The sequence below is a fragment of the Eutrigla gurnardus genome, assembly GCF_963514095.1.
Source record: "Eutrigla gurnardus genome assembly, chromosome: 10".
NCBI lineage: Eukaryota > Metazoa > Chordata > Actinopteri > Perciformes > Triglidae > Eutrigla > Eutrigla gurnardus.
The window spans coordinates 24,759,954-24,775,029 of record NC_139924.1 but is presented as its reverse complement, the minus strand read 5'-3'; the positions used below and the strand labels follow the sequence as shown (position 1 = coordinate 24,775,029).

The window sequence follows — 15,076 nt, the reverse complement described above, 5'->3', positions numbered from 1 at the left end:
TCAATTAACACATTATACGTGTATTATACATTTTGTTTTCCCAGGTTGCACTTTGTTCTTCTATGAGACTGATGGCCGTTCGGGGATCGACAACAACAGTATTCCCAAGCATGCCATCTGGGTGGAGAACAGTATCGTGCAGGCTGTTCCAGAGCATCCCAAAAAAGACTTTGTGTTCTGTCTCAGCAACTCCCTGGGAGATGCTTTCCTGTTTCAGGTAAGATGATGCTTAAATGACATCTGGTCTGTAAATAAGTGCAAATTCTCCCATCACCAAGACACATTTACTGCTTTCTTTCCTTTCATGCTCTCACTCTATTTTGCTATGAATCAACATAGGGAAAGCAAATAAAGCGCTTTTTTTATCGTGAATGTCTGGTTGTTGCCTAACCTCTGACCTTTCCTCTGTCTGTCCCCACGCAGACCTGCAGCCAGACAGAGCTGGAGAACTGGATCACAGCCATCCACTCGGCATGTGCCACCGCTGTCGCCCGCCAGCACCACAGAGAGGACACGGTGCGCCTGCTTCGTGCAGAGATCAAGAAGCTGGAGCAGAAGATAGACATGGACGAAAAGATGAAGAAGATGGGAGACATGCAGCTGTCTGCTGTTACTGACACCAAGAAGAGAAAGACCATTGTGGATCAAGTAGGTCTTATTCTTCTTTTCTCACATGGACTTGTTGCTACTGCAGTCCCCACATATCAGGCAGTTCTCTGAGGAAGTCAGGGAATATCAAGGAAACTTGGAAAAACACTGCACAGGACCAAAATGTGTAAAAAAAAAAAGATAAATAATAAATAACAAATGAGTTTATGCAGGTTACGGTCACATTTTTCTTCTACCGTTATCCATTCAACGTTTTATAGAAATTAACTGAGGGAATAATGTGGGTGTAAACATAAAATGTGACCCAAGTATAGGATTATAAGCACCATTTGTCAAGAACTTTAACTTAATGAAACCCATTGAAAACGTGTCTAAGCCGATGAGCACTTTAACAAACCAGGCAGGATTGATAAAAGGTCAAGTTAAGTAGGAGAAACACTCATGGAGTAATAAATCAAAACGAGAGCTTGAGTCAGCATCCTGCTGCTGTTCTCTCTGACCGTTAACAACTGTTGAACTAAAACAAAGTGTATCTACTCAAGGATAAACCTCATCTTCACTTGAGAAGCAAACCACTTTTGCTCTCATTGTGGATGCCATACTGGTCCATGGCTAAAGTGACAATAGCAGATATTATTTTAATAAACTATTAAAGTTATGTTTTGTGTGCTGAATTACAGAAATCACAGGTATTTCAGTATCCCGAAGTAGTTCTGACAGGAGGTGGACAGAGAAGCAGGGAGAGTATGTGATCTCAGAGTTATCATCTCTAGAGGCTGCTGATGCTGCAAACCAATTGGCCACCGGATAGTCCAGCATTCTTTCAATTAATTGCAAAGCTCATATTGTCACTTAATAGGTCTGTTTACAGAGAAGGGGAGATCAGATGGCCTTGTTTGGTCGGTTAGATGGTGCCTGGTTGGAGTGGTTCTGTTTGGCAGTGTCAGGTTTCACATTGTGCGGAGCTGAATGGATATAGGGCCTGCTCCTTAGAAAGCCCAAACGCTCCCAGCCTCTATCTGCCAGTGGAATGTTCAGTATTGTTTCTTGTCTCTGGGCGACTTGGCAGTGATACAGAGCCCCCTGCCACAGCACTGGGCTGCCTCTTCCAAACACTAGTTCAGAACCGTGACTGGGTGGGGATGGATCGGTGAATAATCACAATGTCCTGCTCTACTGCCCCAGTAAACATCAAACCATTAGGGACGGGGAGCGCAGGTTGGCAACACTTGGACAAACAGTAACGGAGCTTGTGGGAGCGAGAGATGCTCCGTCTTGGTTTGAAGTTGGAAAAAACAAGAGCCCCGATGAACAATTAACTGGATGTTTTGGGTCTCTCTCACTCTGCAGATCTTCCTGTGGGAGCAGAACCTGGAGCAGTTTCACATGGATCTATTCCGCTTCAGGTGCTACCTGGCCAGCCTGCAAGGCGGAGAGCTGCCCAACCCCAAACGCCTCCTGGCTGTTGCCTCTCGGCCCACAAAGCTGGCAATGGGCCGACTGGGGATATTCTCCGTGTCTTCGTTCCATGCACTGGTAAATACCCCCTTCATCTTTATCACATGCCCTTATTCAATCGTGTTTTATGGAGCATCATACAATTTGATATAGCATCTTAGGTTTACATTTGAATGCATTTAGCTGGAGCCTTTAAGAATGTGACTGGAAAACAGTGAATATTTGCGAGACCAATATGTAGCTGAAGTATACTTTAGGATCAAACATTTCAGTCAAAGTCAGTCCCTCAGAAACACTATACTGCCTTTATATTTAGATGTTCCTTGGATACTGTATCTCCCTCAGAATACACACGCTCCTCATCTCCGAGTACACAAGGTGACTCCCGGTATTGCAATTGATTTCAGAAACGAAAAAGTCTCCACGATGAGTACTATTTAGACACCTGGGTCTCACGCAAGGGCACCAGTTGAGGGTTATGGTTCAGTTTTGGCCTCCCACTGCTCTAGAGGGGTTATGAGCCTCACAGCTAAAAGCACTGGTAGGATAGGAAACATCTATTTGATTTTTACAGATCACTGAGGAACCACCAACGCAGCGCTGTAGAGAATGTGGGTGTTTGAGCTGCAAGATAACAGGGTGGGATGTCTAACAAAAGACACTAACAGCCCTCGCTGCCTCCTTTGTTCATCTTTCCTACTATTTGACTCCGTCTCTCATTTGCTCATCTCTATTTCCATTAAGACTTGCATCAGACCTTTGTCCAAAAATGGCTGGGAAAAGTTGACGGATTAAAGAACGATGAATGAGTGCCATGGATAATTCTATAGCATGCTTGCTCCTACATTCTCAGTGCTTTTTATTGCCTAATTCAGCATATTTTTAAAGACATTTTTAATCCTGCTTTTTCACAAATAACTAGCCTACAATGTTAACGATCCATCATGCTGCTGCCCCATTTTATCTAACCAGATATTATGATGATTAAGAACACTCTAATTTACAGCAAAGGTTTGGTGAAATGCTTCTTGATCAACTTTTTTACTGCTCATGGGAAACTTACTGTATGTTCCAGCCCCGACTGAGGTGTTCTGTTTTTGCAGGTGGCAGCTCGCACAGAGAACGGAGTGAGACGGCGAACGCAGGCCATGTCTCGTTCCTGCAGCAAACGCAAGAGCCGGTTCTCCTCCCTCTGGGGTCTGGACACTACCTCAAAGAAAAAAACAAAAGCCCATCCCAGTATCAACCAGGTCTGCAATGTTTTACAGTTATTTTCAAGTTTGAAAGCAGTCAAAAGGACTGCCTTGACATCTTTGGTCGTCTTTTCCTCAAGCATGTGTCCTCCACAGCTCTGCTTGAGTTATGACCACGTCACCGCTTTTTGTCCCAGCAGGTCTTTGCCGATGGCGAAGAGCCAGTGAAAAAGCCTGAAGGTGGCATGTATGTTTCCAAGGAACACACAGTAAGGAGGATTCATTCTCTGCATGCATACATTTCACACCGAGGTCAAACATGAGTGGGAACTTGCTAAATCCTTCAACACTGACGCCAATGCAGGATTAACATTAAGATTGGAGGAATGATTAAAAAAATAGTAGTGCAACTCTTATCTTTTTTACTCTAACCAAACATTTAATGTCTCTGTTCAAAGAAAAGTGAGGATGGAACTGTGAAAAGCCTTCCACGGCCAAGCACAGAAAGTGACATCTGGGTCCCCGACCACCTCACCCCCTCCTGGGTGTGTTTGCCAAATGACCAGCCGGTGCTAACCATCATCCAGCCAGGGGAGTCAGCACTATGCATCCTGGAAACCATCTGCAAGGTAACAGTGGGCATCCTTGAAGGAGCTGACCTCAGCCACTGTCACTCAAGTGATGTTTGCATGACAGAGATGTAAAGACATGCAGAAGATTTTGCGGAATCAGAAAGATTAGGAAAAGAGCGTTATGGAAGAATAAATATCTCAATTCAACAAAACTGTTGCTGGGCAAAAATGTGTTAATCTTTATTTCTAATCATATAAAAAATAAGTCAGTTAGGCTGCTGTCAAGTGTATGGAATCAAACAACCAATCCTCTTTTTGTCGTCCCACAGGCTCACCAGCTTGATCCCACCAAGCACTACCTGCGAGTCAAATTCCTCATTGAAAACCAAGTGCAATTCTACATTCCCAAACCAGAGGAGGATGTCTGTGACTTGGTATGTAACTACCGACATGAACATGATCTCATCTCTACTTCTCCGCCAGACTTTTCAGGATTATAAACATCAAAAATGTATTCGAGGAATCGCGAGTAATGGCATTGGAACATGCGAGGAATCCAACATGGAGAAAACCACAGACCATAGGAGAATCCTCTGTTGTGAATTATTAATAGGTTATGTATTTTTATCCTTTTGAGTTCATACGTTTTCTCCGAAGAAACGCCTGCCTGGGAGGATCATGCAGCGATAATTACATCCATCCATAGACACCCTGTCTCTGTAGCGACTTGTATTCCCATCATGTAATCATGACACGTCACAGACCATCCTGCGTGAAAGACTCCGCTCGAGCTGCTTTGTCTAAGAATACAGAAAATGAACACTCTCTTTCCATGCTGTCAATAACCCACCCACCAGAATATTCATAAAATAGACTATTGTTTCATGATTTATATAATAACCCCTTTTCTGTTCTTCACAGCTTTACAAAGAAATTGAGCTCTGCTCCAAAATTACGAAAGTAATCGCGTTCGACAGAAATGAATCCTGCATGATTGGTTACGGTAGGAACAATTTAAATTATCCATTTAAAAAAAAAATGTTTCTTTTACATTGATTTATGAAATCATTTTCATTTGCAGTTAAGATCTTGGTCTCAATGTTAAAGGGACTTAGGGCAGGATTTGTGAAAAAATAAACATTCACTTTAAGTCTTTTAATGCTAATGGGTGATGAAGCGTTCAAAACCAAAAAGAATGAGACCACACACATATCTCCCCATTGCCTTGAACAGGCTGTGTGCTGCATGATGTACTGCAATTCGTGGTCCGAATTTCCCGCGCAGTCCGGCGGACGTGACGTCAAATGACGCTGAATGCGCGTACTCGACGGCTTGGAGACCAGAAGAAGACAAGCGCGGTGGACTCAAGTACTGTATGTGTAGTAATGGACTCTGCTTCGGCCGGAAAACGACCCACCACCACACAAAGTCCACTAAAAAGTAATACCAAGAAGAAAACGAAGGTTTTATCAGCGGCAATTCGTCATCCTAAAGTTACACTAAAATAAACACTTGTTTACTTACTTCGTGGCTTGACATGATGCGGTTCGCAGATGTATGCTACCAACGTAGTTCCGCGGAGGCATGTGCGGAGGGCTTGTAGTAAACAGTCACGTGAACAGCGAGTAAATAAATAACCGTGTCACAGCATCAGCTGCACTGAAGAGTTCGTGCGCGCTACCGCGCCGGCTTGGCAGATGGCTGCAGTTACCCTAACGGCCGTCGTGTCACTGTTGAGTCTTATTTCTTGATCCTGCCCTAAGTCCCTTTAAATCATATGCAGTTTTAAGCGTAATAATGGCTTCTCTTTTTTACCTATACCTGACCTTCCCCTTGTATTGCACAAATCCCTCTGGTATTTCACATCTCTCTCACTCTCTCCCCTTTTCCTCCTCCAGGTTTCTCCATCTCAGTGGTGGAGGAGGACGGAGTACAGCAGCTCTACATCACCGATGTGAAGGCGGGTGGATTAGCCTTCGCCAAAGGTTCATTACCCTTCATTTCCCGCAAATTACCTCCCTTCAAAGACACCTAATTGGTGTCTGTGAGTCTGATGAGTTACCGCTAAGAGCAAAAAAAAGAATAAGAATCTGGCCATCGTTTATACTATTTCAAAACACAGCATTTTTTCTGACATCAAGGTCAATAGACATAGACACTCTGCATCGCTTTACAAATGCATTAGTGCATGTTTTACAAAGGGGCAGGGAATACAGCAGTTCTAAGTCCGTTGATTACTATAATCATATCACTGCCTCTCACTGGCCTTTGTGAAGGCTGCTCCACATCGGTGCCCCAACGAAGATAAACGGCAAGGTTTAGGGATTTTAAACGCAGGCGTTGCTCATAGTGCAGACAGAGGCGATGCATTGATGCTGTGTTGTAGAAAGTGAGCTAAGCCGATGACACTTTAAAGGACATCGAGAAGTGGGACTGAAGGAAACTAAATTAATCTGTGGTTTTATTCTCCAAAGTGGTATTTTTTAAAACATTTTCATAATATAATTTCCTCTTCTTAATAAGGAGTTTAATGGCCTGAGATAGATAGACTGTTGCTACTAGATACTGTTTATCTAGTGCACGGATGTGTGACAGGCAGTCAATTGAATCAAAGCTGATGTTCCCACTTGGCAGGTCTAAATGCAGGGGATGAAATACTCCAGCTGAACGGAAAGGACTCTCACAGTCTGAACTTCTCTGACATGAAGGCGGCTTTCTCTCAAGCGTCCCTGGCTCTGACAGTCAACACCCTGCCTTCTGTGGAACGCCGTCAGCTCTGCTACCAGCCACCCCGCCGCTCAGATGCAGAGGAAGATCTCTACACGGACATTTTCTCCCAGAGTCAAGGTGAGAAGGGCCCAGCACGATGTACTTTACGCCATGGTAATGCTGACATGAAATCACTGTATACCAATTGATAACACATAAACCAGAAGGGCAGAAGCTTTTGCGTGCAGAAAAGATTTCTCGGTTGTGTCCTTAATGACAGCACTTTAATTTATGCAACACAGTGAATCTGTAGAGTCCAATTAGGGAGGATGGGAAGCTCAAAGCAGTGTGTTGAAGCCCCGCTTTGGATTAGAATGATATGATAGTCAGGTGTTACATAAAGATCTTCAATCTTAATAAAAAAAAAGACCAAGCAAGGGCAATATTTCTCAGTGCCTGTGAACATTGCATACATGCTCATACATGACTGTTGTGTTTGTTGCAGAGGAGATTCTGGACGACGGGGTGGGACTGTTGCTGGAGAGCTCAGGAGATAGCCTGGACGACGACTCTGAGATCTTCAGTGAGTTCGAGTGCCGAAAGGTAAGGGCGCCATTTGAGTATTGGTTTGTGGAGTCTGATTAAGTTCCGCCACAGAAAACATGTCCTTGCCTTTCACAGCATCGCCATCAAATGTGTTATTAAGAAAAGAGAATTTCAGAACGGTTTATGTGAGCAGTTTGAGGCTCCATCTGCCTTTTCATTGTGGTATTATTACTCCTTTTTACGCAACTCCGTTATTGTAAAAGGAACAGAGACGGAATGGGTTGAGATCCTCAGGCATCCCACATGCCCTTCAAATATATAATAAGCATATATAACATTATAGATAATGTGGTTTAAGGATATGAGTAAAATATATAGGGAACATGAACACTTCTTTTGTCTTTTTAAACCATTTTTTAAATGCTGACTGCCCCTCCTCTCTCTCTCTCTCTGTCTGAAGCTTGTTATTTTTGTGTAATGTTGAAAGTATTTGATGAATCAGTGTACTTGAGAGATGAGTTCATATTCAAGTCTTTTTATCTTCAAAGGTTCAGATTCATACAAATGATATGTGATTGGATCCCTCATGTAGACCATTCATTGAACTTCCTGTTGTGTTGTTCCTAGTCAGTGGCAACATGAACAAGGGAGTTTTGTTTGTCAAACATAGTTAACAGTGGCTGTAAAGTGAACTCCATCCCCTGCAGAAATGTCAAATCTTATGTCATGCTCTGTCCTGTGTATTTGGCTCTTAGACACACTTCTTTATGTTTGCACTACAGGGTAAAAATCCATTGTAACACGTCTATCTTTTAAAAATATGCAATGAAACCTCAATTTCTGGACCCTTACGCCGTCTGCGATGTATTTAGATTAAGGAACTCTGATTGCTGACTATTTGGTACGGACTCTGCTGTATGTAACCACTGTCTGCATGTACAAACACTTGCCCTTTGTTGGGTGTGTTTGATAAGCATTCTAGGAAATAGTGAGGATAAGAGAACACATCAAAGTAAGGAGACTCAATTGTTACGTAAGACTTGGAATATACTCAGAGGAAGATTTCCAAATGTGTGATTATATCAGCTGGTGTTTCTTTCAGTTGCTTATCTGAACAAGGGCTTGTTTCAAGGCTGTAGAACTCATACCTTATTTGATTTATAACTTATTATTAAATAGATTTTTGGCACGCCGTAACATTTACCACATTTAGTTTTCTTCCTGCAAAACCTCCCCCACTAGTTGTTCCCACATTCACCCTCCTCTGCAGCCTGCTGCTTTGCAGCTCCCCTCTCCCCATCACTCTCCCCCCTATTCCTGAAATACTGCATTTATATTCTACTGCGGTGTCGCTCACGCAGCCAATCCCGCTCCAACACAACCTTGAGGAGGATACTCCTTCTCTCCTGCTCCCCTTGCTCTCGCCAGTCTGGAGGATTATCAAGACTCATTTACAATGCTGCTGGACTTGACCAGATTTTCACACTCACACTGTGTGCCTGGGCTTAGAGAAGGGAGAGGGAGAAGACAGCAGAATATCAGTGACAGAACTACAGCAGACACTGAGGGTGAAAAGAAGTGGAGCTGGAAGGCTGTAGGCACTGGTGGGCGGAGAGGAGGAGGCTGAGCAGCTTCACTCATCCTTCATCACAAGCACAGCAGCACCTTCTCCTTTTTTTAAAACAAAAAGGAAAGACAAAAGGGTTGAGATGTGTGGTGCACCATAGACTTGACTCCTTCCAAAGCCTGGAGTCTCTTTCTCTCTGGCACTTTATCTGGTGGCGACTGTCCACCTGCACTTGGCTATGTCCGTCCTGAAGTGGAGTAAACACAGCAAGCGCTCCTCAGACTCCATCTATGGCATGCTACATCTGGTGAGATTCCTTCCTTGTATCACTTTTCTCTACCTTGGCTAGCTTTTTGCTATGGCTGTTGTCTTATTTCAGTTAGAGCAAAAGAGCTTTCCTTTTCACCGCCTCTTTGCTGCTACGGACGGACAAGGGGAAGCTATGAGTCACTGTTGTGTCGCAGAATTGCCCTGTAATCATTGAAGTGCTCTGCATGGTGTTAAGATAAAATGTCTGTGGTCAGATCTGTAGAGGACTTCTACATCCAGCAAACTGGACTTAACATGACAAACTACCCTGACCGTTTGTTACAGTGACTCTCTGTGTTGCAGAATTTCCTCTCTTGGCATCTCGAGCTGTCATCTCTCAATTTCTCATGGCAGACTTGCAATCTTATCCCTCCTCCATCATGAGCTCTTCCATGCTTTATAGGGGAATGTTTTCACTCTGGCATCTAAGTTTTACTCATGCCAGCCCCTCTTATTTACATATTGTTCTTTTCATATGACATGTACGCCTTTGACACCCCTCTCCTCTGTTCTTCCTCTTCACTTTGCCATGGCATGACTGTGCATGCACCCAAAGCTGCCAGGGTGTTAATTAGTCTAGATTGTGATTGTGAAGTCTGTCTGGAGTGTCACTGTGATATTAGGCTCAGTGAAACTGGTTGGCTAATTGGGCAGGAAAGGATGAGTTTTATTTATTTTTTTTTTTTTCCTCCCTCTTTTCTTGACATTACATTTCTTTTCATACATTAAGTGCATTTTTTTTTCTAAATTCCTTCTTTATTTATAATGCTATCAATTTCCATTTGGGCTGAATATACAGTATAATCACATCATAAAGTACAGCAGGAACACTTGTGATGAGACATGTTTTGTATGGATGCTTATGGAGCCGTTTTGATGGGATCTCTCATGCGGATTTTTAAAATCTCTAAAAAAAAAAAAAAAAAAAAAAAAGTACTGGAGCCCTCCCATCATCAGTGGGAAACTTATTAATAAAGGGATGTTTCAGAGCAACAGATCTTTGTCAAGCAACTTGACTTTTTGAAATGTAACCCTCTCTACAGCCAAAGATTTTGTAAATAATAAAGATGTTTTTCTTCATCTTAATATCTTCGGCCGAAACAGCTCTCTCATTATAGATTTAGCAGTGCATTGTTGTAAATTGCATTTGCAAAATGACATTTGCAGACTTCCAGATTCATCTGTTGACGTGGGAGCTGCCTGGTTGTTTTGAGAACAAGAGGGACAAACTGCTGTCATGTCTCACACATAGATATTCTGAATAGATAACCACTTTCATTTGCAAAGATGCGTTGAGTGTCACTTGATAATGTTCTTTTGTTCTGTATGTATTTTATATTTCTTTCTTAAGATAAGATAACCACATATTAATAGTCCCACAAAGGGGAAACTTCATCCTATTTAAATGAATGGCATTAAACCCATGGCTGTTTCTACTTCTCATGTCTTGAGTTTTGTAATTGTATTTCACAGCTATATGAACATTGCAATTTTGCACTGCAATTATTTCCATGCACAGTAACTATGATCTTAATTAAGATTGTTTTTCTGGGAATGACAACATTCCATCTTCGGTGTGGAAGCCATATTATTTTTATTATTATTTCCCAGAGGAGCGTGACCAGATACATTGCTTCTGTATGGTTATAAGGATTCTTACATAACCAAACACAGACCTCTCAGCACTCTGTTACGCACTCAGAGGAGTCGGTGCCTGCTAGCGGTCCTGTTATGTGGCCCTAACTATTTGCTCCTTGCAACATTCTCACTTAATCTTTGTGTCATCTACTTATATCATCAATATCTGTTTCGTGTTGGTATTGATGTAAAAACAGTCAAAATGCCTGTGTTGTTGTTATGACTGGGTAGCCTGTTGGGAACAAAGTAACTGTGTTAAGCCATGTAGGCTGTTGCAGCGTGGGGTCTATTTTGGTCCAAAATGATGGTCTAATCAACATAAGGGCTGGTCTCCAAGGCAACCCATACTCTATGGACGGACACATTGTTGTGTGTATATTTTGATTCCATGAAAGAGATGAATCATTACACCGCTGATCCGTCAGTAGGAGGAAAACCAGCGAAAAGAGGGACGCGAGCGAAAGAGAGAGGCAGGGAGTCATTGTTATGACAGACTGAAAATAGATCCAATTAGTGCAAATTATTTGTTTCAACTCTGCACCTGCGAGTTAATATTTAAGGTGCTGCCGGCTCTGTACTGACTGGCCGAGAGAGTTCAGGTTGGAGTTACGTGATTGCGTCTTTTTTGTTCCTCAAGATATTTCTGTCCATCTTTTTTTTTTTGTAGAGCACAGAGCAGGTCGCCGCTTTCTGCCGCAGTCTCCATGACATGAATCCCACGGAGTGCGTGTCTTCTTCGCCTAGCCCGGACTCACCCTTCCCACCTCCTGCAACCCTCCGACAGCTCTCCGACGCAGACAAGCTCCGCAAAGTCATCTGTGAACTCGTGGAGACCGAACGCACCTATGTCAAAGTGAGTATCGCTCATCTCACATACGAGTCGGCAGTCGGTCTTTGTGAGTGTGCGTGTGTTCCTCCTGCGCACCGGTCTGTGTTTCTGTCTGCCCCAGGTTGTGTAAGCTTTATATATATTACCTATTCCACATGACCAATCCATATTTATCTCCGTGTCCCAGGAGATATGAAGGGACACAGCTGTGCCCTTGCCTGGATATTGCCTCATCTTTCTCTGGCTGATATAAATGTGGCTTGGTGAAATAACTGGGTTAGAGAGGGTATATAATGGGATAATGTCAAGCCTATTTAAAATGCTGTACCTCATTATAGGGAGCACGATATTTACTTATTATAGAAATCACATTATGCGTGATAAATGGTGTATTGTACAACCTTCAAATGGGATAGTTAGATTTTTTGGTGGAGTTGGGCTATTCATTTCAATTACAAACAGACATGTGCATCAGTATGTGTCTGTTTGTAGCTTTACTGCTGCTGTAATAAAGGAGTAATATAATTGAAAAGGGGTAAATGAAGAGGGACTTTAACTTTGATGCATGTATTGAATCACACGCTCACATCATTCACTCGTGTCTTACAGGATCTCAATTGCCTCATTGGGAGATATTTAACCCCCCTGCAGAGAGAGACGTTCCTCACGCAGGATGAGGTACGTCAAATGTTCCACATTAGCTTTTTGTCGGCTTCGAAATGCCAACACTGTTTAAAAAAAAAAAAATTCTAAGAGAAGTGGGTTATGTAATCTTGCAATAATCATTGTGCACAAAGGCAAGAGGGTTGGATAATGAGTACGTTCCACCTACAAGTCATCCAGGTTTGCAAATTAAAGAGATGTTTTACATGCACTTGCAATAACAGAATGCATTTACTTGTTTTATGTTGTTTATGTTATGTGTGTTTCTGTGCTCTAACTGCAGCGAGGGACTGCTATTGAATGCACCAGATAATTAAATTATTATTAATGCATACAAAGGAATATTAAAGAGGAATTACAGAGCACACTGTATAATGAAGGGAATTTGTTCTGGCTTTGCTCAAATGCTCTTTACTTCCAGCTGGATGTACTATTTGGGAACTTGCTGGAAATGGTGGAGTTTCAAGTGGAGTTTCTGAAGACACTGGAAGACGGGACCAGACTCGTTCCCGATCTAGAGAAATTGGAGAGAGTGGATCAGTTTAAGGTATACCTTCTTTGAGAAACGTACACTAAATGACTATCAACAAGCATTCAGAACACCAATCAAGTCTTTTATCATTACTAGTTGGGTAACTCCTCCTCCTTCCCTTTTTCACAGAAAATCCTCTTCTCCCTGGGAGGCTCTTTCCTGTACTATGCAGACCGTTTTAAGATCTACAGTGCTTTCTGCGCCAGCCACACCAAAGTCCCTAAGGTCCTTGTAAAGGGTGAGTTAATGTGCTCTTGGGTTGCCATTCCTCTTGGGCTCAAAGGAAAGGATGTACTTATCCATCAACCATCTGCCATATCCTGCACGGTTTCATAAATCTGCTCTGCAGTGTTGTCTGCCAGACAGTTGTCCATTTGACCTCTGCATACTCAAGCTGGTAGCTCTCAGGGCTAAAAAGCCCTACAACATTATGACATATGGTATATAATAAGCAGTGTTGAACAAGTCTGTTCTGTAGCTAGTACATCCACTCCTTCTAACACGCACTGGCTTTGACATTCAATGAGGTAACACGTTATTGGCCATATTCAGTTTGGTGAGGTGTTATTTGTTATAAAGGCACTTACAGTGTATTTCTCCCCACTTGTGGTTGCCTGCTCTTTATGTTCTACCAAAAGCATGAAATAGTTCAGTCCCTTTGACTTGGTTGAAAGTCTCTGGCTATTTCTAATGCTAAAGGTAAAATAAGAAGAGCACTAACCACATTATCCTGGGTTATATCGGGCACATTAAAAGCAAAATAGCAACCATTTTCAATGAGAGTAAAAGCTTTATTATCGTATTACAGTTATCCATGTAAACCAAAGAGTTGAACTTATGGAAAGGACGAAAACAATTGTGTCATTTCAGCCAAAACCGATCCTGATTTCAAGAACTTCCTGGATGAGCGCAACCCCAAGCAGCAGCACTCTTCCACCCTGGAGTCCTACCTGATCAAACCCATCCAGAGGGTGCTGAAGTATCCCCTCCTGCTGAAGGAGCTCTACTCACTCACAGACCCAGACAGTGAGGAGCACTACCACCTGGATGGTAGGACCCAATCACGAGGCTGACTGAGAAGATGAAACCATTTTGACAGGGGGGGAGAACGTGAGTGAATGTATATGTTCACAACACTAACCATGTTGTTTTTTTGCTTGTCTGCAGTTGCCATGAAAGCCATGAACAAAGTTGCCAGCCACATCAATGAGATGCAGAAGATCCACGAGGAGTTTGGCGCAGTGTTCGATCTGCTCATCACTGAGCAGAGTGGTGAGAAGAAAGAGGTCAGTGGGATAAAGTCGCTTGCTCTGTACTGTCACCTGAAGAGAACATGTGAAGTAACTGATATTTTGTTGCTTTTGCCAGGTTGCTGATCTGTCCATGGGTGACCTGCTGCTCCACACCAGTGTAACCTGGATCAACCCCCCTGCCTCCTTGGGAAAATGGAAGAAAGAGCCCCAGATGGCTACATTTGGTATGTCAGGGATGAGTTTCCTCCATAATTATGAAATGTGCAAGTCATCTGAAGCTTCCAGTGTTAACTTGTGTGTTTTTTCCACTACCTTATAGTGTTCAAAACAGCAGTGGTCTTTGTATGCAAGGACGGATCCAAGCAGAAAAAGAAAATGGTATGTTTTCACCCAAGCAAGAGGCCATCAGCAACACTTAATCCAATTTAAAAGATGACCTACTTTGTTTACGCATTGTAAATCCACCGTGCCAGGTTCAGAATCAGTCCAGTTGGTCACTTTAACCAGCATCCAGGCTGATTAAACAGGATACAGCTCATTTCACAAGTATAAATTCATATGTTTTTGTGATGATTATAGGGAGGTTCCCACAGAGTTTCTGCATCTTCAGAAGAAAAGGATCCCTTCCGATATCGTCACATGATCCCAACTGATGCCCTTCAAGTCAGATCTTTGACCAATGCAGGTAGATATCTTAATGAATGTACAATAATAAATTACAATATCTATTCATCTTAATCCAGAAATCATTATTTCAGAAAATCTAAGAGTGTTGATTCCTTCCTCAGACGGTGAGGGCTCGTCTGTGTGTGAGATTGTTCACACAAAGTCGGAGTCGGAGGGAAGGCCGGAGAGGGCATTTCAGCTGTGCTGCAGGTGAGGATCTCTCTTAATGGAGGCTGAGTTCTGCTGGAGATTGACGCTTGTGTGCTGCTGTGTATTCCTGTCTGCTGCTATCGCCAGAGTGACACACTGATAACATGCCTTTCTTTCTCCTTCAGTTCTCCAGAAAGTAGAAAAGACTTTCTGAAAACAGTCCATTCCATCTTGAGGGAAAAGCATCGCAGGCAGCTCCTAAAAACCGAGAGTTTACCCCTCAACCAGCAGTATGTGCCCTTTGGAGGAAAGCGCCTCTGTGCTCTGAAGGGAGCCCGTCCAGTCATCAATAGAGCAGGTAAATACCAGTCTGTGTCTGCAT

At 42.8% G+C, this 15,076-nt stretch overlaps 1 protein-coding gene across 2 annotated transcripts in view; it reads left to right on the top strand.

Annotated features, from left to right (window-relative positions):
* Positions 1–15,076, top strand: part of LOC311020277 (rho guanine nucleotide exchange factor TIAM1-like) — a 39,097-nt gene that overhangs the window by 22,110 nt on the left and 1,911 nt on the right. Inside the window, exons 5-26 of one of the 2 annotated variants that reach the window (XM_084020238.1) lie at positions 45–217; positions 424–648; positions 1,960–2,145; positions 3,171–3,317; positions 3,458–3,529; positions 3,719–3,889; positions 4,162–4,266; positions 4,754–4,835; positions 5,731–5,817; positions 6,467–6,679; positions 7,047–7,144; positions 11,269–11,454; positions 12,040–12,108; positions 12,515–12,640; positions 12,755–12,863; positions 13,496–13,675; positions 13,793–13,911; positions 13,994–14,102; positions 14,198–14,256; positions 14,458–14,563; positions 14,667–14,754; positions 14,880–15,052. In XM_084020238.1, the coding sequence (XP_083876364.1) occupies positions 45–217; positions 424–648; positions 1,960–2,145; positions 3,171–3,317; positions 3,458–3,529; positions 3,719–3,889; positions 4,162–4,266; positions 4,754–4,835; positions 5,731–5,817; positions 6,467–6,679; positions 7,047–7,144; positions 11,269–11,454; positions 12,040–12,108; positions 12,515–12,640; positions 12,755–12,863; positions 13,496–13,675; positions 13,793–13,911; positions 13,994–14,102; positions 14,198–14,256; positions 14,458–14,563; positions 14,667–14,754; positions 14,880–15,052 (2,883 nt within the window). The remainder of the gene's footprint in view (positions 1–44; positions 218–423; positions 649–1,959; positions 2,146–3,170; positions 3,318–3,457; positions 3,530–3,718; positions 3,890–4,161; positions 4,267–4,753; positions 4,836–5,730; positions 5,818–6,466; positions 6,680–7,046; positions 7,145–11,268; positions 11,455–12,039; positions 12,109–12,514; positions 12,641–12,754; positions 12,864–13,495; positions 13,676–13,792; positions 13,912–13,993; positions 14,103–14,197; positions 14,257–14,457; positions 14,564–14,666; positions 14,755–14,879; positions 15,053–15,076) is intronic. The other variant, XM_084020239.1, reaches the window with a different exon arrangement.